Below are 21,775 nucleotides of genomic sequence, written 5' to 3' on the forward strand. Positions count from 1 at the left end.
CTGAACTCCCTGGAGCATAGCTCTCATTCTGCGCTCATTTATTTGAGATGTTGCGTTGATCAATAAAAAAGGTGCCTGCTGCTCACTATGGGGTCTGGCTGGGGAGAACAACTCACAGAGGGAAACAAAGAAAAGACAAACATTACGGGAAACAATTCGGGATTTGGGAAACCGGAGGGAGGGAAAACAAATCTTTGATTGTTGTCTCGGTGTGATTTTGTCACTACTTTTGCTCTATTTTACTTCATAAAGTTCCTATTTAAAAAAAAAAAAATGGCAAAGTTGGCTCATGCTCATTAGTAGAGCCGAATGACTTTACAAAATAATCAAATTGACATTTTTCACCCTCATTATTGTGAGTTAATATGTAGGAAACATTTGATAGTAACAAATGTTACTGTCAAATTGTGTTAATCACTTTACAGTAAAAAGTGAACGAAAGTCTAAATTAGAAAGCAATCCATGTCCAAAAAAAAATCCTCCTACATCTCACTTTTCGACATTCTCAATGGCAATAAGAGGTTAATGATGGGACAAGACATTTAGTGTTTATGTTACCTTATTTTAAAGATGTAACTAAACAAAATTATTGGGACACCTCTAAAGTTTTATTACTTTAAATGTTAGTCCTTTTAATCAATCTCTATTGTATTCATGCATTTTTTTTTCTTTTTTTGAAAAAGAAGAATCGCAAAATCGCCATTAAAAGAGAAACAGTCAGCTAGACGAAAATTGGTAATGAGCTCCGTTTTCATTATGGTCAGAATTCCAAAACCAAAATACTGGATATTCTAAGAGGAGTCAACGATTTGATGAAATTCACTTAAAAGGATATTTTACTCATTTATGTAGCCATTTTCAGCAATAAAAAGTTAATAGTTGGTCGAGAATGAGTCAACTTAAAATGACGGCTCACCTGTTTTCTGAGTTTGGTCATGTGACATTCGCAAACTGAGCCATGATTGGTCATTACCTGAGCCACGAGCACACGTGATGTCATTTTCAATCGACAGTAAGTGGCAAAGTGATTTAAAAGTATTAATTGTAGATTTAAAAAAAATAATGAAGTTATCAAATTCATTCTTAAGTTTAAACTTTTTACTGCTGAAAATGTATAAATGGGTCAAGTATCCTTAAAAAAAAAAAAAAGAGAGAGAGAGAGATCCCTTTAGATTACTCTGATGTCATTCTCATATCTTGAAAATCATTCCACCGCAGGCAGATGTTTCCTTCATTTTCACATGGAAATACATTTGTGATGTATTAGAAATGAATGTAGTAGTTCACTAAGGCAATGTTTCTCTCCAATATATTAGTTTAAGGGCAAACTAATTAAAATTTGGTGCAGACTTGGTGGCTCGAGTAATGTACTAGCAAGAGCACGGAGCCACGGGAATTTAATTTCTGCGCGCTGGACCGCAGCCAGATAATACGCAGACATGATGAACACAGTCCAGACTGTCTTTGTCTGTCCACTTTGGCGCATTCAAGTGGCCCTTCGCTCCCTGCTGCTATGCCAAAACAAACACAGATGATCGGGGTCACGGCTCAGATGATGACAGGCTGCAGCCATCAATTTGAAAGGGCAGGTTCCTAGCAAAATGCGACGGAAGTTGTTTCAAAGCGGAAAACCAACAGATTTAATGCTTCTCTTGTTGAAATTAATTCAGTACCCAATTCTTGTTAATGATGCGCCTTCCGGATACACACTCACTTCATCAATATGTCATATACAGCACAAAATTGAATGTGTCTAAGAAACAGCTAATTAGCGAGTTTATAGCTCAGTGGACTAGTGGTCAGCATGTCTGCATTGATCAGCTGAAGATGTCCTTGCTAGCCATATTTCCAAAAACTAGCAATTTCTTTTGACCTTTTTAGTTTGAGCCAAAAGAGCATTGGCCCTTTTTAAAAAAAATGTTTTTTTACAATTAACAATTTGCAATGTTTAAACTGCACATGTTGCATCTGTCATACATAAAAAAGACGGGGCTTTATTTTTATTTTTTTGATAGTGTAATAATTTACAATGTTTAAACTTGCTGTTGCACATATTGCATCTGTGATACATAAATAAAAGACAAGCTTTTGACATTGCACTTCACAAAAAAGAAAAGATCAAACTCATGTCATTCAATCTGTTCCTGTTTCACAAAATGTTTTTTATGGTTTGCACATTGTTTTCAAGTTAAGCACTAAACGATTTTTGAAGTGCCATTTACACGAGTCTTTGACCGATTACAGTGGATATAAAAAAAAAAGTGTACACACCCCTGTTCAAATGCCATGTTTTTGTGCCATTAAAAAGATAAATCATTAATGTGACCAATGTGCTGTTGAACTCTATTAAAAAATATATATATACTGATATGTGGTTGTGCAAGTGTGCACACCCTCTAGGTGTATTCAGAATCAATCAAGCACATTCAAATTCAAGTCTGTACACTACTTCCACTATTTAAAGTGAAGCTGATAGAACATGATTAACCACAAAGTTCAACAGTTCTAGTAGGCTTTTCTTGACATTCTTGTATACAGTACGTATGCGGTTTCAGGGTAATTGCCGCCCTTGGCAACAGGGATGGACTGGGAACCCGGGAAAATATTTGTGAAAGGGGGATGAGACAAGATGATGGGCATGCATCAAATCTAATATTTTTTGACAGTAGTGCACTAAAATCGATTGTACTATTGATTAATCGAGTAATCCTCCACCCCAGAATTTTGTGTGTGTGTGAAGCCACTATTGTTGGACAAACATTGAATAGAGTGGAGATAATTGCTCATAATGTATTATCCTCAATACATATGCATTATTATCTCATTTGCTCCCCAAAACGTACACAAATTTTAAATAGTGCCATGGTCCCAAAAACGTATTTATACGTTTTTTTATGCTAGCACATACCTAAGGCTTTGATGCATCCTCTGACCTAAACAGGGCATATAAAGCAATGGTAGTTATTACAAAAGATGGCTAGCGGGGGGCAGCAGAGTATAAGAGAACAATCAGGGCCATGTTGCAAAAAGCTCTTTTCCCCAGTGTTTTAAACAGGTTTGTGAATAATGACGAAATTTAGCAATATTCTCATGCTAATTTCTGCAAAACTGAAACAGATACAAATATGCTTTTTTCCTAAATGAAAGAAGATACTCTAATCTTTTTTTTGGTAGGTTCCATGTTTTTATAGCACTATCTGTCAAAATCCAGTAAAACAGCCGAGAGCAAAGGGGGTTGCTTCAGTGAAAATGGATGGGAATGAATGAGTTAAACACATAATCAGCCTCCAGTGATTAAATAATATAATATTAGTCAGCGTTGAGTGTGTGAATGTTCTTAGTTGCATCCCTGACGGTTATAATTGAGATAATGTTCCATTTGTCTGTTTGAGTGACAGCATCAAGGATGTTCGAGCACTTCAGTGTTAGCTAAACTGCTTCCATATTCAAATATGAAATGATGAAAAAACATGCTGCTCCAAGGTTTATGACATGTAAATTGTGAACAATGCTATTTAAGGGAACAAAAATCACTTCTTTCGACTTGAGCCCTGCGACTCCTCTGTGTGGACAATTCAAGCCTGGCGAAGCCAGCGGGTTCCAAAAAGAGCGACGGAATGCGAGAGAGGGCTTTGAGGAAAGTCTTTTTGTGTTGGAGCCTTTGAATATCTATTCTTTATGATCTCTATTCCCTCTGCTGAAGTTCACAGTATGTGTGTGTATGTGAGCGGGGAACGGCGAAGGGCGGAAATCATAACACTGATGATGAGATGACACCCAGCATACTTTGGAGAGCAATTTTGATTCTTTTACACATTTTCCTAAAGTCAGACAAATATATCCAGAAGCTATGGCTGTATTCTTTAGGGCGGTCGGAGTGGTTGTTATGACAGCGAGCAGTGTCAATCAGACATGGTGGCTTGAAGGAGTAAAATAAACATGAAACGAGGCGAGTTATATAAAGCTCTCCTTGATGTTCAGCATCATACCTCTTTACCCCTGGTGTGTGTGTTCTATAATGGCACAAAGTAAGGACGGCTTGGCGCTGTCTTTTTCATCTCGCGCTGCCTTTTGTTAGTCGCGTCGACTCGAGAGCGGCAACGAGCCAGAGAGCGAGGAGGAAGACGAAGAGGAGGCTGTTTGGGATTGGACGCGGTCCCCGCACACCCAATTAAAGGAATCTTCTGCTCAAAAGACAGTCTGGCAACATGTGTTCTGACATTTGTCTTCCTGAGTGTTGTGATTTACCGTACCACGGAGCTAAAGGCTAAATTAGCAGCCGCCCAACATCAGAGACCGCACAGCGGCGTAGGATTGGCGAGTATTGTCGGAGAGGATCAGAGAGGCAGCCGGAGAGCCGCCCGTCTTGTTTTCATCATCGCATGCGGCGAGAGAGCGCTGACGACGCTTTGTTGACTGACGAGTCCGTGTCATCTTTGCTGCAATGATACAAATAAAGATGTACAATTACTTTAATGATCTAATGAGATCCTAATGAGGGTCCGACAGTGGCTCGATGTCACCGGGGGTCACCCCAAGTTCACTGATGCTGCAATGCATGTGTCAGATCATATACGTCAGGGTTTGAAATGGGGAAAAAATATTATATTAATGAAATGATGAGCTCAAAATGTCTTGTATTGAAATATGATACACCAGTATTTATAAACAAAAGTGACAAATCAACATATCTTTCCGTTTTAATATCAAATATTCAATATTTCGTTTTTATCCACCAAAATTGATCAATCATCAATGCTCTTTTTTACGAGTTGACACCAACTCCGGTCCTCATCCTGCATACCTTAGATATTTCCCTCCTCCAACACACATGATTCAAAAGATCAGGATCGTTATCAGGGTACTGCAGAGCTTGCTGATGAGCTGAAGACTTGAATCAGGTGTGTTGGAGGAGGGAAACAGCAGCCTCATGACGAACAGGGTTCCTTACCCCTATTATACATTTAGAACGCGGGTGTCCAACCAAGACTCGGGGGCCAGATCTATGTGGCCCGGGAAAGAAAATGATGTGCATTGACTTGATGTTTCTTTGGAAAATAGCAAAACTATCATTTTTTTTGGGGGGGGGTGGGGGGGGATACGTTATTGAATTTATGTATATAGAGGGGGAGAAAAAAACTTAACCTGGCAATAGCCAGTATTATAATTGTGATTCACTCAAGGGAGTTCGCCACAATATTAATCTGGGACTGCTCCACGGTGAATTGCTCAGAAAAGGCGGGACATTGAGTACAATACTTTGAGCTGATTGGACGATGCAGCATCATGTACACGTTGGTTTTGACCTATCAAGGCAGCGGATGAAAACGTCGTCTTTGGTCTCGTAAAAATGCACGGAGCGCCACTGTTCAACATTCAACAAGGAAACGGTGAGTAAAAGTGAGCGTCCATTCGTCCATGTTAGGTTTGTTTGTTTCCCACGGTTTCGACTGTCGGCGCTTCCTGGTTTCGTCACAGCTACATATGTCGCCCCCAAACACAAAGTTGCCTTGTGATTGGATCGGTGGAAAATCGACGGGCTCGGTACAAGATGTATTCTCGAGAGTTTGTGAACTCACAAATACCGCGAGAATTCAGCTTGCAGAGCAAAGGTTATTAAAAACTCACAAATTTACGAGAAATAAACTTGCAAATTTGCAAGAAAAAAAAATCTAGTAAATTTACGGGAAATAAACTCGAAGATTTGCGAGAAAATTTGTGAATTAAAAAATTTGGGAGTTTTTTCTCGGGATAAAACCTTCAGCGCCCCCTCAATTTTTTTATATATATATTTATATGTGGCCTTAATTTGCCGCCGTATAAAATACAGACGCTCCCCACCTTACGAACGAGTTACGTTCCGGACGATCGTTCGTAAGGTGAATTTGTTCGTAAGTTGCTTCAGTGCTATATTTTGTATTATAATTTATGTTTAAAGCCTATATAAGTATATTGAAGGTTTATATAAGTATGTTTAAGGCTTGTACAAGTAACCTGCATTGGTTTGTACTGAAAAAAACTTTTAATAAAATGGAGAGAATACATACAGTACTGTACTGTACTACGTATGTTAGAGAGAGAGAGAGCGAGAGACACACACAGTATGTACATGTACGTAATAAGATAAATAAAATGAAGTTTAACTTACTTTTGGAAGATGTACTCAATGCTTAAGGAGATGATGGAGGAGGAGGAAGAGGAGGATTTTATATCATGAGAGATTCTTCGTTGTCGCTGGAATCGGCTTCAAAAGTTATTTCCTGCTTCATGGGGGCCGGCGTTTCTTCCTCCTCCTCCTTGACACGTTGCTGAGCCTCCAATGAGCTCTCACAGCGGCAAGCGTCGGTATTAGCGGCGGAAAGAAGCACTACGCGCAATACAAAATCTAACTTACAGCATCTCTTTCCGAACATTTTTCGACATACTGTACGCGCAGAAATGTTCGTATGTACCGTTGTTCGTAACTCGAATGTTCGTAAGTAGGGGAGCGTCTGTAAATACATTTTAAATTTTAAAATATAAAATATTTGCATATTTTACTGGTCTCAGATTTCAAAATGAGTTATTATTATTATTTGTTTTGTAAATGTAAGACAATCACGATCATACATTTCAAAGAAAACCAGAACTACGATTTGGCCTATGGCGAAAAAAAGTTTGATAACACTGAAGAATCTTTGTTATATAGAACATACAAGGCTCGAAATAAGTTCGCATCACAATTTGCCATTCAAAATTCACATTTTGGACACAATGAAAAGCAATATTGCGAGCGGACATATAAGTGACACAATGCGCTTACGTCACATACGCGAGAGAAGAGCAAGGCGAGTACCATGGCAGTAATTGCCCGTAACACACACCTTTGCTCTCTGCCAAGGCAACCAATGCAAAGCCGCTTAGGACTCCATCTGCAAATCAGTGAGATTCATGTACCTTACTAACATAATAACATTAGCCCCGCAGAGGGTAGGTCATGTATATGTACACTTGACAACTCACATCTTTAAGAATCAAAACTCTTGTGCAATATTTCTCCATGCACAGTATATTCGAATGAAAAGTGTGAATACCTGCAGGGTCGAAGTAGCGTAATGAGCAAAACAGACAAGAGTTGTGTTCCAGCTAAAGTGACGTCTCTGTCTCGTCAAGTTTTGGCTCCGTCTGAAATATTGTGTTGTGAATGTGGGATTGTTTTCCCCCCTTTCCTCTCCAGCTCTAATAGAGATTTTCCTTCCCCAGACACTGCTTTGATGTCTTCCTGTGGGACGTGCTTGTGCCACACAGGATTCTCTGGTAAGTCTTAGAACCGGGCTGTAATAACGTTACTAATTACACAACTACAAAAAAAAAAAAAAACTTCGACCTTGCACTTGATTTACCTGCCTCTTTGCTACCGTCTCAGAATTCAACTTTTGTCAGACTTTTCTGACGAATTTGCGAAAGTGGGACGCAAATACCAGAAACAAGAGTCCTCAAATCAGAGTGGAGCCGAAGTTAGGATGGCTGGCGGTAACATGAGAGTGAGCTGGCAAGGTGAGAGGATGCTGCAGCAGCAGAAGGCTGCCTTGCGGTCAGCAGGGGGAAGAAGACATTGGGCCTCAGGGAAAAGCTCTTAACTTCTGTCAGGCACCAATAACCACGCCATTTTTCACCTCCCCGTTTTTAACAAAGAAAATCATCCCGCTCTTGAGTCATATGAACTCCACTCGCGTGCCATCACGAGTCAACTCCAGCCTTGACTTCAACGATTCCTCTTCCGGACGCTAATCTCAACTTTTTATTTAATATTATTTTACATGTAGGGTTTATTGCTGTGGCACAGAAAAGTTTTTTTTTTTTTTTTATATATATATACAGTGGGTTCAAGGTTAATCCTCTATTTTGGTCTAACTCTAGTTTAAATTGCGCGTAAATACATATTCAACCACTAGATGGTGGCACACTTAGTTTGAGCATGTACATTTGAAGATGAACAAATCAGGAAGTATTTCAGCACAGCCTAGTTTTTGCTGAAAATTATTGAATGTCATCTGATGTAATCCTGCTTTTCAGGGCTTACAAAAGGCAACATTTTATAATGTACATGATTATTGGGCATAATTATTGAAAGTGTGAGATGCCAAGTTTGGTTTATTTTTATTTTTTTAATGGGATTTTTTTTACATTGAAGAATCAGTATATTTACACTGTGCACTAATTTTGTTTTGTCCATTTTTCTTGCAGTATGTCCATATAATATATACATTTAAAGACCTTACAAATATTAGGTTCTATAAATAGTATAATAACATGGCCTATAGACTAAAAGAGTATTGAGTAAAATATTGAGAACATTAGCAGTTGCTCCAGATTTGTATTCATTCATATCTGGGCATACGATATATGCTGTGCTTTAAAGTGATGATCCACTGTGGTCAGGCTGCAGCTAGGTGGTACTATTGAGAGCCGAGTCTCTCAGTGGTAAAATTACAAAGTGCACCAGAGCTCACAAATTTATTAAATTTTTTTTTAAACAAAAAAAATTCATATTCACTAAACATTTCAAAAAATTCAACTGCACAGCATTTTTCGACATTGATATGCACAATGTGTGATAGCCTGCACTTGTTCCTCCTCAAATGACAGCTATTGCACTCACACACTGCAGGTCTACACCCAAAAGGCTCACTCAGACTCTTAAAGGCTCACCATGTAACAGGAGTATGTTGCCGTACATCACAACGTTTAACCCTTTGAACCGTCAACGACATTTCACTCCGCTTCCCTCTCGACACGTTCCTCTGTCAGACTGAAATCATAAATACAATCATTTCCCCAACGATGTCTCTTTATTCTGTCAACTTTTTCCAAATGTGACTGTGCCTCTTCATTTCCGACGCATGAATAAGTGAGAGGTCATTAATATGTCTCTTTCATTACACTGCGGAACTCAGCACTGCTCGCCAAGACACGCGTTTCAGGCCACTGATGTCCGATTTGTAAGGCTATGTCACCACATTCTTGTCGAAATAATTTGCATACGTCTTTAAAAAAAGAAATCCTCCTTCACTCCTAATGTAAATCTAATAAGCACTTTTTACAGTCTTGCATCTTTTAATATCACATTGGAAACATCTTAAATTTGAGAACATATTTGTTCTGGGGAAAAGCAATTAAAAATGAACAGCTTGAATCATGTGACTTAGCCTGATTGTCAGTTTGGATTAAATAAAGATTTCCTTATGTTATCAATGTAAATACTGTACGAGCAAATTAATGTTGAGAGTTGGTAGTTTTACTAACACCAGCTTGAAATACAATTACTGACACTAATTTTACTTCAGTGGATTCAACTTTGTTTTGTAGCATTCCCAGGAAATACAAGCTAACGCTGACGTTAGCTTGCAAGCTTTGCTAACACTATACAATTAGAGATATTAGCACTAATTTAACTTTAGTTGATTCAACTTTGTTTTGTTGCAATTCTCAGTAAACATAAGATGATGCTATCATTTGGTTGCTAGTTTTGCTAACACCATCTTGATATAAAATTACAAACATTAGCACTATTTTTATTTCAGTTAATCACCCCGCCCACACCCGTGTATTTCCCAGCAAAAGTTAGCTATTGTTGACATTAACTTGCTAGTTTGGCTCTTACCAGTTTGAACTAAATTTTGAGACATTAACACTTTAACTTTAACAATTTAACTTTAATTGCTTTATTATCGTTCCTGGGAAGTGGAGGGCCAAACTGCTACCTGTAAAATATATTTAGTAACATATGTTAACAACATTCAGGGAGCATGGTGAGCTAGTGGTTAGCATGCCTATGGCCATGGCATGGCTACCAGGCTACCAGCGTATGGCGGCTTCTTACCGCATTCCATCTTACATTCACTTTAGACTTTCATGTCTATATACGTACTGCGATTTGTTTCACCCATCGTCATCTCGGCAGATTTTCCAACTAATTTTCAGGGGATGTTGCTAGGGTCTATTTGTTGCTAATGGTTTGTTTTATTTATTTATTATATACACATTTGTATCTGTAGGTAATTTAATTTGTCTTAAATATAGTTATTTAACTTTTCAATATATTAAGTAAATTTACCAAACAAGCCATCAGGGAAATACAAAATAATATAAGTAAATAATAAGAAATTAATATAGTCTTTAATTCAAACGCTGAGTGTTTTGCAAGACTAGCACGATTTTCATCTATGGGAGTGAGTGCATTAGCTTGTGTCATTGAGAGGGAAAATGCATACAGTTTAGCTTTTGAGTCACTTTTGAATAGATGCTTGCATTTTCTAAGATACATTTTCAAAGTACAGTAGCTGAGTGTTTTTTGGACATAAATAAAAAGTCCAGTCTGAAACGTTGCTAAACCTAGCAACAAAAAGTGCTAATTTGGCATCAATTTAACCATCTTATCCGCAAGTCTAGATTGTACGACCCCAGTGGACATTAGAATTTATTTGTTCCAGTGTGCGTGCTTTGCTTGTGGTCAAACTTATTTTGAGAGTCCTTTATTTTGTTCCTTCTATTGAAACTCACCAGACAAGATTAAAATGGAAGCTCATCGGTCTCCTTGGCTGTTGTCTGATAAAACTTTTTATTTGAAGGGTGTCCTATCTGCTGTGTCTCTTGTGTCTTCCTCCAGTGCACAACCTGATTTGAAATATAGCCTTACATAATAAGGGAGAAAAATAGAGTGGTGTTGCGCCCGAGAGCCGGTGTCAGCTTAATCAATCATTTTTAAATGCGGGCGGGCGAGCTTACGCCGCTCATTTTACATCCTTCTTCTTCTAAACAAAGTGACAGCAGCATAATTCATTTTTACTCAAAAATTAAAACTTGTCCTTGTGTCTTTTTGGTTTAAACACAGGGAAGTGTTATGCTATGTGTGTGTTTGTGTACGTGTGTGTTAAAAGCTGGGGTGCATACTAAGACAATCAAACAAAAATGTGAGTATTTTCCCTCCCTTTTGATGTCAGCATAGGGCTGATAGTCCGATGTCTCTTAACTCTTTCACTGCCAGACATTTTCAGAAACGGGTTGTTCCCAGTGCCAGCCGATTTAAGCATTTTGACTGATCTTTCAAGGTCCACAGAAAATGTTGTGTTTGGACTATGGAAAGATTGGACTCTCATCTTTCATCAGAAAAAAACGTTTGTTTCTACCTTATTCCGTTCTTCAGTAATCAACAATAGAAAATGGTTACTTTCACCGAAATTCTCTGTTTTGAAACAAAAAGCGGATAAAAACGGCTTTTTGTGAAACGATGTTATTTCATGCATTCTAGTGAATTGTACACTTCTTTTTGTCCATGAATGATGCCACAAACACCTAAATAGTGCTTTACTTCTGTAAAACGCTTTCACCAACAATGAAAAAGTGTTTTTTGATTGCAAAATACGTTTATTTCCATTCAACAGTATAACAATTTGACAAAACAATTTCGCAAACTATTTACAAATGTGTGCAACTGTGGTACTATTTACAATTATGTGGATGTTTCAAATACAGTTTTTCTTTTTGTAACGCTCTCTTGCGTGCAAGAGACGCCAGGACTCGCACAGGAGTTTACTTTCACTTTCACACTTCCTTGACGGCCTTTTTTCCGGGGAATAAATAGCAAGTAGCAGACTGTACACACTTCTCCGATGAATATGCATTGGACTCGGGGCACTTTCCGTCGTCCGATCGAACGTCCGCCTGTGCGTGCTCGATTGTGCTCCGCGTTTACGACGCCGTCATAGCCGCCGCGTCAGCGGTTCCAATTTCGCCGTCAAGCTCGGATTCACCTTCATCATCATCGATGATGATCATCGTCATCATCAATGTGCTCTTTTAGTGTTGGTCGATCGCTTTTGTCTAGTAAGTGTAGAGCTGCTTTGCAAACGGGCACCTTCTGCGTTTCCTCCTCAGCCATCTAGCCCCCCCCCCCACGTATTCTCCTGCCGCGTCAATGCTTTCCATCCACGGAGTCATAATCATCATCATCATCATCATCGATGATCATCGATGATCATCAATGTGCTCTTTTTGGTCGATGCTTTTGTCTTTGAAATAAAACGGCTCGGGCGTGAGCTCCTCACAAACCGGTCGCCATTTTTCTTTGTTTTCCATTCTGATCTCCTGCTCGACGCTCTAGCTCCGCCTCTACTGACGCTCACCCGATCTTGTCAAAAGACAGTCATCGCTGCCCTCTAGGGGCCAAAAATAGTCATTAGGCTCAAAAAACCTGGTTAAAATTTTCAGCACATCTCCGGAAGGCTTCCCCCCATCTGTTTCAAAAAATTTTTTTTTAAAAAATTGGATGACGTCTTTTGACGTCATTGGCAGTGCTCCGTAGGTTTTTACTTGATGTCTTTAAACGTCAGTGGCAGTGAAAGAGTTAAGTATTTTCCTGACAAAGCTTTTTTTTTTACGCAAACAAGTTCAAACTTTAGTTAACTAATTTAAATTTTAAAATAAACTGGTCATAGTTCATAATTCAAAATTTTGTATGAAGTTCACCGTAACACAAACTACACTAGTTTTTTTTTTTTCTCCAATAGGTTGCATTTCCTCATTCAGTCCAGACTAGTAGCTGGCTGCAGCTTTCACTTTACAGAGTCATAAAAACGAGGAAAAACTTGTTGCTTCAATGGTTTTCGAGACCATGATGTCCTTCACCAGCAATTTGAATCACAGCAAAACTAATGACTGAAACGGTTGGCCACTCCAAACCCCGCACATTGTGCCACAGTTCACCCTGGTTCAGCCGCGTCAATCGGTGTCCAGTGGGTGATGGTTCCTTACTGATGACTCACTATGACTCACTGAAATCATTCACTACAATAAAAATGACAGGAAGAAGAGTTTGTCACGCAATGTCGTTACCAAATAAGTTAGATAACGTTAGCCCGTGGCACTGAGCAGCCTCTCGCAGGTCATTTGAGGTACTATGACAGACCAAGTATTTGATGAAAAACTAATGAAATATAGAAAACGAAATATGGAAATATAAAAAACAAAAATTTTAATAAAATGGAATAAAAACGAAATTGCAAAAAAAATCCCCCAAAACGAACAAACTACATTTTGCATGTAATAAACTTATGAAGCTAACTATATTATAGCGAAAATATCCTTTACTTTCGTCTTTGTCAATAAATTTAATACATGAATTTTATATATTTTGCTATTAGCACGGCTGTTTGCTAGTAGAAGGATGTTCAAACAGTCATCTGGGAGTTGTGGTCGCTTAACTCTGTGTCGCCCAGAAGCAACGTCATCAAGAGCGCCAAAAGATGACGTCGCTCCTCAGCAACGAACTCGCGTATGTTATCGCTCAGATCGTGAATTGACAGGTTCTCCCGCTTTTGTCACTTAACACAGCCCGAAACGCGATGCTTGGTCACAAGTGTTTTCCTCTGGATATGAAAACAAATAGTTATAAAAAGAGTTGCTTTAAAAATGTTTTGAAAATAGTATAATTTTTTACTTTTTACTACACATTACGCAACACAAATGTTTTTTAACCTTGCATAAAATACATACACAAAATGTAAAAAAATTAATTAATACTAAATCTAATAATAATACACCTAAAACTAATAATTTTAAATTATACAACTAAATAAAAAAAAAACATTCTAAAAACTAATTCAAACTAAATTTATTTAAAAAAAAAAAACTCAAAAAAAATTAAATTATAATGAAAATTCCAAAACTATCATAACCCTGCAACATCTGGTCTGGGGGAGAAGACATGCAAATATGTGATATCTTTAGAAAAATTACCAACAAAAAATAATAATAATTCCGCCATAATGTTTCATGCAAAAATCTGGTAAAATATCTAAAAGATGTATGTATCATATCATCTTAGCTCTGTAACAGCGCCTGTGATATTCCCTCGAGTTCCAGGTCGTCTTGTATTCAAGAGTGCAGGGGTCACACGGTCAAATTGCACAGGGTGAAAAGGTCAAGGCAATTTGAAGGAGCTTAAGTTAAGCAGAGGGAAAGAAACTTGGCCTGCTCGCTTGGCAGTCAGAGCTTCCTACTGGCTCGCTGACAAAAAGGAGGCCCTCGCCGCAGCGCAGCTCCTAAAGTTATACCATAAAATAGTCTTGTTGGTATGCTATACAAGCTGCTGTGGAAACATAAAAAACATCTGACAGGCCAATGATTTATAGATCCCCTCTTGAGGGGCTCGTTTTCATTTTCTGCACCACTTATAGTTCATCACTGGATATGCGATGAGTAGACAAACAGTCTAATAGAATCTTAAACAAGAACAGTATAAAAATGAGTTTACAAAATGACAATACTCAGGTAATTATCTAACTATTGTATATATTTATTACTGTTATGAATTTTGGATTTTACGTAGATGAGTGTTCAGCCCCTAACGAGAATGTGAATTACAATTAGTGGACGACATCAAAATGGCCGTGGCGAGACTTTATGGTTTTTCAGGACAGCACACGTGAATATTAAAGTCCCCCATAAAGTGGATATGATCATATTTCAGCAAGAAGATTTGTAAAGTCGTTTGAAAAGTCCTAATTGTATTTTGGAGGTCGGTAAATGGCAAACCACAGTGACAGTTTGGCCGACTTCAAAGAAGGCGGCTTCAAAGCTGTGATGGATGTGGTAAATAGACATCGTTTACATTAAAAAATATATATATATTTTTTTAATAGTCGCCGTTTCTCCACCGCGTCCATGTAAGCACAGCCAGGCGGTAGTAATTCAATCATAGCGGTGGACTCACCAGCGACAGTCCAGGTCCCCGTCAGGCAGAGGCCTGAAATCCAAGTTGTTGGAAAGGAAAAACTTCCTCAAAATAAATGTTTTTAACAGCGCGATCCTTGTGGGAGCAGCGGGGGTGAATGGCTCTTCCGTCCGGCGGTCTCGAGGAAGCTCCTTCAGAAGCTGGAGGTCGGCACTGCGTCCAAAACCGCTTTTCGGGTGAACCATGATCGGTAGAAGCCAGGAGTGGACAGGGTCCAGGATACGCCACAACAGAGTACATCCATGTATTCTGGGACGAAGCTTGTTCCAGCGCCCGTTTTCGCTTCATCAGCTGGCCGCCGCTATCAACACTGGTATGAGTAGTTTACGTTTCTATATCCCGCCTCCGTTAAGAGATTGCCGGTTGCCTTTAGGAAGAATGACTACCGCCGCCGATGGTACGGAGGGGAATTACTTCTCGCGCATGCGCTAAAGGCACGTAATAGTCTGTGTCGGTGCGGTGTGTATTTACGTCATTGTTGTGGCGTCTGGGCCGACACCACAGGGGGTAGGCGTCGGTTACATTTTCCTGACGTCGGTTACATTTTCCTGACGTCGGACTGGTGTATCTAGGCCTTAAGCGTTAAGAGTGTACGGAAGCATGCCAGAGAAGTATTTTGTAGTTTGAATTTGAAGTATATCATTTGTGACATAAGTCGTGGAACTTTTCTGACACACATCCTATAAACCACTCATTTCAATTATCTTTATAATCCATGCCGTGCCATTACAATCAGTATGAATAATAATAATAATAATTAAAATATAATTTTATATTTCTGCAATCATTTACAAGCCATGATTGAAATAATATTTGGTATATAATATTCATTATTAGGGCCCGATCGATTAATCATCTGGCTGATTTAATTGGCCAATATTAGCTCTATTAAAATTTGATGTTTTTTTTTTGCAGATTTTTTTGTGTGTTAATATTAACACATTATTATATAAGACAAAGATAATACAAAGATAATAGACAAAGATAATACCCTCCCCTCTGCAAAAATCGGCAAGTTTTTACAAAGTATTATAAAACAGTCAAATGTCCAGCCTGCAACTCATATATTTATTGATGCAAACGTTACTAAATGCAAAAAAAGTTTTTATACTTAAGTTATTAAGATTTTTTTAATCAATCAGCTGATTAATTGGTTATCTGAATTTGATTCTGCCAAATATTAGTATCAGCATGCCTTAAAAAAAAAATCCATATGGGCCAGGCTGCAATAATTAGTTATCCCTGAGTTTGACTGTTTTACAAAAAAAAAAGTGTACAAATAAAGCACATTTTATTTTTTTTGCATAAGATTTCAAAATTATAGTGTTTTTTTTTTTTTACAAGGAAAAGAATAGGTTTAATGGTGGAATGTTATGCTTGATTAAATGGACATCTCAGAAGCTGCTCAATGTTTAACATATTTTTGTTCATGTATTTTATTTTTTATTATTTTCATGAAATACAGCCAAAGAGCTCCCAGGGGGCAGAAGCATGTCACAGTCCACGTGTATGCCCTTAAATGGGCGTGTGTGCCTCGTGATCACATGAGGCAGCACGCTGGATTGAACCGTAGCAACAAGCCAAGCAGAGCATGCTGGTTGCCGCGGCGACGCTTGACGGCAGTCATTTACGACACCGTGTGTCAAAAAACAGAAGTCTCCTGTCAAACTGCTGCCAGTCGCCAGTTGTAGTGGGGAATCTCGATTGTACTCGGCGCTAACAAAGTAGCAGCGATTTTAGAAATAAGTTTCTGTTTTTGAAGCATTTAGAGTTGTCGCGAGTACAGATTGTAGGTGGCATAAGGGCAACCTCTTCACCTTCGAAAAAAAATCCATGCATGGGCATAAAAATAATTCAGTGACTTGCAAAGGTAGTAACAAGGTGCTGTTATCGTGTAAAAGTACAACGGCTCGATCATTACTTGCAAGGCCTGCGTGTGTGTATTCCTCCTCTCCCTCCTTTTTTTTTTTTTTTTTTTTTTTAAAGTTAGCATGAGAGGGGCGCACACTAGCGCCGCCAGTGGACAATCAGACCCGCACACCCACCTCCACACACGCTCGCATTTCTCATTTTCTTACTTCTACTCCAAATTACATCGCTGAGGCTTGGTGGCGCGGACGAAAAAAAGCGGAGAGAATAGTTTGAAGTGCACGCCGCAGCCAGGCAGCGAACCACCACATCCAACATGGAGTCCCCGCCTGATCCAGCGAGCGACCCGGGCAACAGCGCCTCGGAGCCGGCTACCGCGGTCAGGGAAACCCCGGTAAGCCTGGAGACGCTCCGGAAAGCGGACCATCCAGCTCCGGTTCGAAGGCAGACCTGCTCGAGCACAAATAGAGGTGAGTGAATGTGGAGAAAGGTGGCGAGCGTTTTTTTTTTTTTAGGGGGGGCGTGAAACTTCCAAATGAATTAAATAGCTCCGGTAAAATAACTGCACAGCATGGAGCTGTGGGCGCAGTGGTTTATTATTTCTTTGTAACGTCTCGTTGGGTTCATTCATGGCAAATCAGTCACATGTTTAATTAACCGGCTATATTTTGTATTATTTTTTTTATACGCGGCAAAGCTGGGTGTCAAAAGTTTGCAAACTGTGGACCGGTTTATCGATCGAGCTTTGACGTGTGATCCCAAGTGATTGAGATGGCATCTCTTATGGCAATTGTGCGTTAAAAAAAAAGAAAAAGAAAAACCGGCACCTTATGGATTTGGTTGTGTTTTACGCAACGCGCCTTTGACGTGGAAAACCTTCCACACTGGGCCTAAAAGAAGTGTGTGTGGATTAATTCTGTCTCGTTTGGATCTATCTGTGTTGTACAGTACAGTAGACAGTTTAACCACACCCCCTTTGTATTCCTCATGCAAATTAAAACTATTTTTTAACCGATTCCCCTAAGCTGAGTAGGTGTCTGTCTATATGTGACACAATTGGATATAATGAAGTGCCGCACACTGACAATTAATTCATCCCACTGTGTTTTGTGTACATGTGCTTGCGCCCTCATCTTCCTGCCGTGTATATTTAGAGTGTGATATGGGGAATGTGGAATGTGAGCTGGTTATGTAACAGGTTTAGCCATAAACACGAGTGCACAAGCTGAGGGTTAGAAATCATCACATAATCGTCACTTGCAGAACCTTTTCCTTTCTCACCACTTTATGGGCACTTTTGGAGTTGATGTTTGGTGAAAGAAAAATCAGCCCTCCAGTATTTACACAGCACCGAAGGATGGGGGGGGGGGGGGGGCAGTGTGTGACTTGTGGCTTGGCACAGGCTGACTGCTCTTATGTAATAGCGGGGCAAATGCAGGTAGTTGGGAAGCATGGATTGATTTTTTTTCTTCTTTCTCCTCTTCACGAGTCTGACTTTGAGAGTCTCCTAACCTGCTGACCCACATTCACCCCCCACCACCCTATTTTATGCACACGATTAAATAGTGTCTGGGAAAGAGAAGGAAACGACAGGGAAAAAGAACGCCTCTTGCCTGTTATGTAATGCTGAGTAGGGAGAAAAGAGAGAAAAAAAAAACAGCACACGCATGTTTAACCCCTCCTGCTTTTGAATGAGTCCTCCTGCTGTTCACTTTCAAGTAAGGTTAAACGACAACAAGAAAAAAGTCACTTAGCTTGGAGAACTTTTTTTTTTTTAATTTTTTTGTCCAAACTTGGCATGGCAACTCTTATGTGAAATAGATTGCAATAGATCCCCTGGATTGATTGTTTTGCTCTCAGAGCAGTTGAATGAGCATTCCAGTCAATCACATAAAGTTGTTTTTTAATGCTACACAGCCTCAGGTTTGGAGATTTAGTGGAAAGAGTAGACGATTGATTCGTAGCTCATCTCAAAGGATCTTTAAGTGGCTGTCTGCAAATGTGGTCGCTGTAATGGCAATCTGTTGTTTGTTGTGTCACTGCCACCTAATCAATAGTCTCTTAAATGGTGGATGGCGGACACGTATTGGTTTGGAAAAAAGGCCACATTTTAAATGGGAAGCAGTCATGCTGAAGAAATGTTCATTCGCGGTACAATGTTATCATTGTTTTATTAATTTACCTCCCAACAAACACCCTCTTCCCCTCAACACATTAGTTCAGCAGTTCTTGGAGGTAGTGAACTCGCTAGTTTCCTACCCACAGTCACTAATACCTTCATTTTGAATAATAATGTAATTTATTTAGTTTTTCTTTTGTTTCTTTTCATTTACTGTTGAAAAAATAAACAGGGAGAGTAGCCTTTTTATCAAATCAGGCTCTCTTCATCTTTAATTCAGACAGGATAGTGGTCTTGTATTTCCCATTTCCAAGCTAGCGATGCTTTCATTTTGCTAGCTCGCTGGTTGTGCCGGACTAGAATTGCTAAACCTGGTATTGCAAATCATGCAGTAAACTCGCTGACTCACATCACTCAATTCAACTCTTATGTTGATAGAGCACTTTAAAAAAAAACATAGCTGTTTTCTTAAGATGGTATCCAGGGCCAGCAGATAGAATGAAAACAACACAGGCCCCAGAATGGAACTATGTGGAACACCATATGTTCTGTTATATTTGCAAATTCATTGCTCGTCCTGTTTGAAATTGAAATATAAGTTCTAAATGTTATGATCTTGGGGACAGTTTTCGACATGCCAAAAATGTTCATGTACCGCAAAACACACACACACACACACACAAAACAATTAATTCCCAACGACACATTCAACAAAACAAATTCACATCGTTCCCATGTGGGAGCCCTGGGAACAATTTTAAACCTGCCATACATTTCTTTATATCAAAAACTCAACAATTTTACCACTAAAATTCCCACAAAAACGTCCCTAATTGTTCCTAATTAAAATTTGTAATTAATTAATTTTAATATCTCAATTTTTGACCGATTCAAACCATTCTTATTTTATACTGTTCATCTTATCCCTATTGTATTTTTTTTTTTCAAAATTTAAAAATGAAAGTTAAAAAAAAATATTCCCCCCCCTTTTTTTTCCTTCTCTAATTTTATTTTTATTTTTTATTTTATTTTTTTTGACTGATTCTGATGATCAGCTCATTCTGGATCATTGTATATCATTCCCTATCATTTGTCCAGAAATTGCCTTCACAAGTTAATTAGAATAGTCGCATTATTTTAAATGTTAAAATAAGTTGAGCACAGATAATATCCAAATACAAACACAGATTCTGTCATTGAACACTGTAATTATTTTTCCGGTATTAGAAGCAATCAATTCTTATGCCTAGAGTGTTGTCTATGTAGTGGTCTTAAAAAATAATTGTATTATTGAGTACAATTATTGCACATGGTTAATCACATGCACAATATATATTTACAAAGATAGTGTCAGGGAGGCATGTGATACACAAAATGTTTATTATTGTGGTTGTATTGTGCTGTGGTGTAACAAGTCACTACACCACATCTACAGTCAACTGCTAAATAATATGAATTGATGTCATTTCATGAGAAAAATCCCTCAATACCCTTAATTGAATCAATCAGTGTTCTTCTGTGCTTAACACCAGCTTGTAGTTCATATTCATATTTCTGAGGTTTTTACAAGTAGTCTTAAGTGATTTGCTTGTAAGAAAACAAATCAAACCTGACATTGCAACTTAGTGGCTGATTGAAAATGAAATCGCCTCCTGTTAACGGCCGCATTGCCAGACTTTCATCCAGCAGTTTTATTTTTGGACTGTGAAATGAGAGATCTCAGCTCAGGCGGTGGCAGCGTTTATTTTGTTGTCCTCGCTTCTCAGTGGACGCGGTGCAGCCAAGCAAGAAATATTTTTAAAATAAATAAATAAAATGTTTGGTTTTTTTCCCCCTTGAGAATCTCAAAGAGCTTGGAGATGCCGTGGAGCTTTTCGCGCCACTTAACCAGACGGCACTTCACTTGGTGACTTCTCAAATTCAATGAGTTAGCGCTAGGAAATGATACATTTGGATCTGGACGGAGCTGTGATGTGTTTTTTCTGTCTCTCTGCCTATACCATCGATATTGAATTTCATCCCTCCTGTATTTTCATTTAAGAGGCGATAATATCCCATTTTATTGAGACTTCTTGTGTGACATGCTTGCTACTTTTATGAAGGATAGATTTTTTGAAACAAGCTAGCAAACATCTGTTAGCTCACCTGACAAAATGTGTTTCTCTCAACTCGCTGTGTGGGCACTGACATCTGGTCCCAGTTTAGACTTTGGCACCGCTCCTGTGGAGGAAAAGAAGGTATTCTGGTCTTACAGATTTCAAAGGTCAATTTGCATTTGAGCGGAGGCGTGCTTATCTAAGGAGGATGTGAGTTTCGACGTAACATCAGAATGAAATGTGCTGGGATTCATCTTTTTATTTTCCACGTGTGAGGCGTTCTCTTCCTGTGTCTTTTTGAAGACACAAATTTAGAAGTCTTGTCTGTGTTTCTGCTATTTTGCATGCATGAAATTTTAAGATGAATTTGCGTGGCTTTTCTCCTTCACAAGGCATTTTATTAGGCACACATGCAGAAACCAATGAATGTAACGATGCTCGTCTTGGATTTAAACTGTCAGATAGGTATTCATTTCCTTTTTGATTTTTTTTTTTAATGTGATGTAGAACTCTACTGCATCATAGGTCATATTTTGTTCTTGTGTAACTAAATCAGATGTTTAAAATACTCTATTAATGCCTCTCAGAACATCAAATAAACACATTGTGGGCTCTATCTAAAGCAGGGATGGGCAACTCAAATGCTGGAGGGAGCTATAATTTTATAATATTTATATTTTTTAATCTTGTTTTTTATTTTCATATTTTTTTTACTTTTTATTTTTTGGATAATTTTTTTTATTTTCAAATTTTTTATTATTATTTTTTTAATTATATTTTTTACATTAATTAATTTATGTATTTATTTTATTTTATTTTATTTTGGCAGTTTTGTTCCATTCGACAAATGTATGACAAAAATGCTATGGACAAAATCTTCCTCTCAATATAGGTGATTTTTGATGATACTTTTTTTTG

At 38.5% G+C, this 21,775-nt stretch overlaps 1 protein-coding gene and 1 long non-coding RNA gene across 2 annotated transcripts in view; one reads left to right on the forward strand and one right to left on the reverse strand.

The window, feature by feature from the left end:
* Positions 1-797: 797 nt before the first annotated feature.
* Positions 798-15,069, reverse strand: LOC144053815 (uncharacterized). Its single transcript, XR_013294518.1, has 2 exons — positions 14,753-15,069; positions 798-4,439 (listed from the first exon to the last, which is right to left on the reverse strand). It is a non-coding gene; the product is annotated as an uncharacterized LOC144053815 (long non-coding RNA).
* Positions 15,070-16,459: 1,390 nt separating this feature from the next.
* roraa (RAR-related orphan receptor A, paralog a) overlaps positions 16,460-21,775 on the forward strand; it is a 266,868-nt gene continuing 261,552 nt past the window's right edge. Inside the window, exon 1 of the mRNA XM_077567868.1 lies at positions 16,460-17,112. Within this exon, the coding sequence (XP_077423994.1) occupies positions 16,959-17,112 (154 nt within the window). The 5' untranslated portion in view covers positions 16,460-16,958. The remainder of the gene's footprint in view (positions 17,113-21,775) is intronic.

Source organism: Vanacampus margaritifer, chromosome 6, assembly GCF_051991255.1.
Source record: "Vanacampus margaritifer isolate UIUO_Vmar chromosome 6, RoL_Vmar_1.0, whole genome shotgun sequence".
Lineage (NCBI taxonomy): Eukaryota > Metazoa > Chordata > Actinopteri > Syngnathiformes > Syngnathidae > Vanacampus > Vanacampus margaritifer.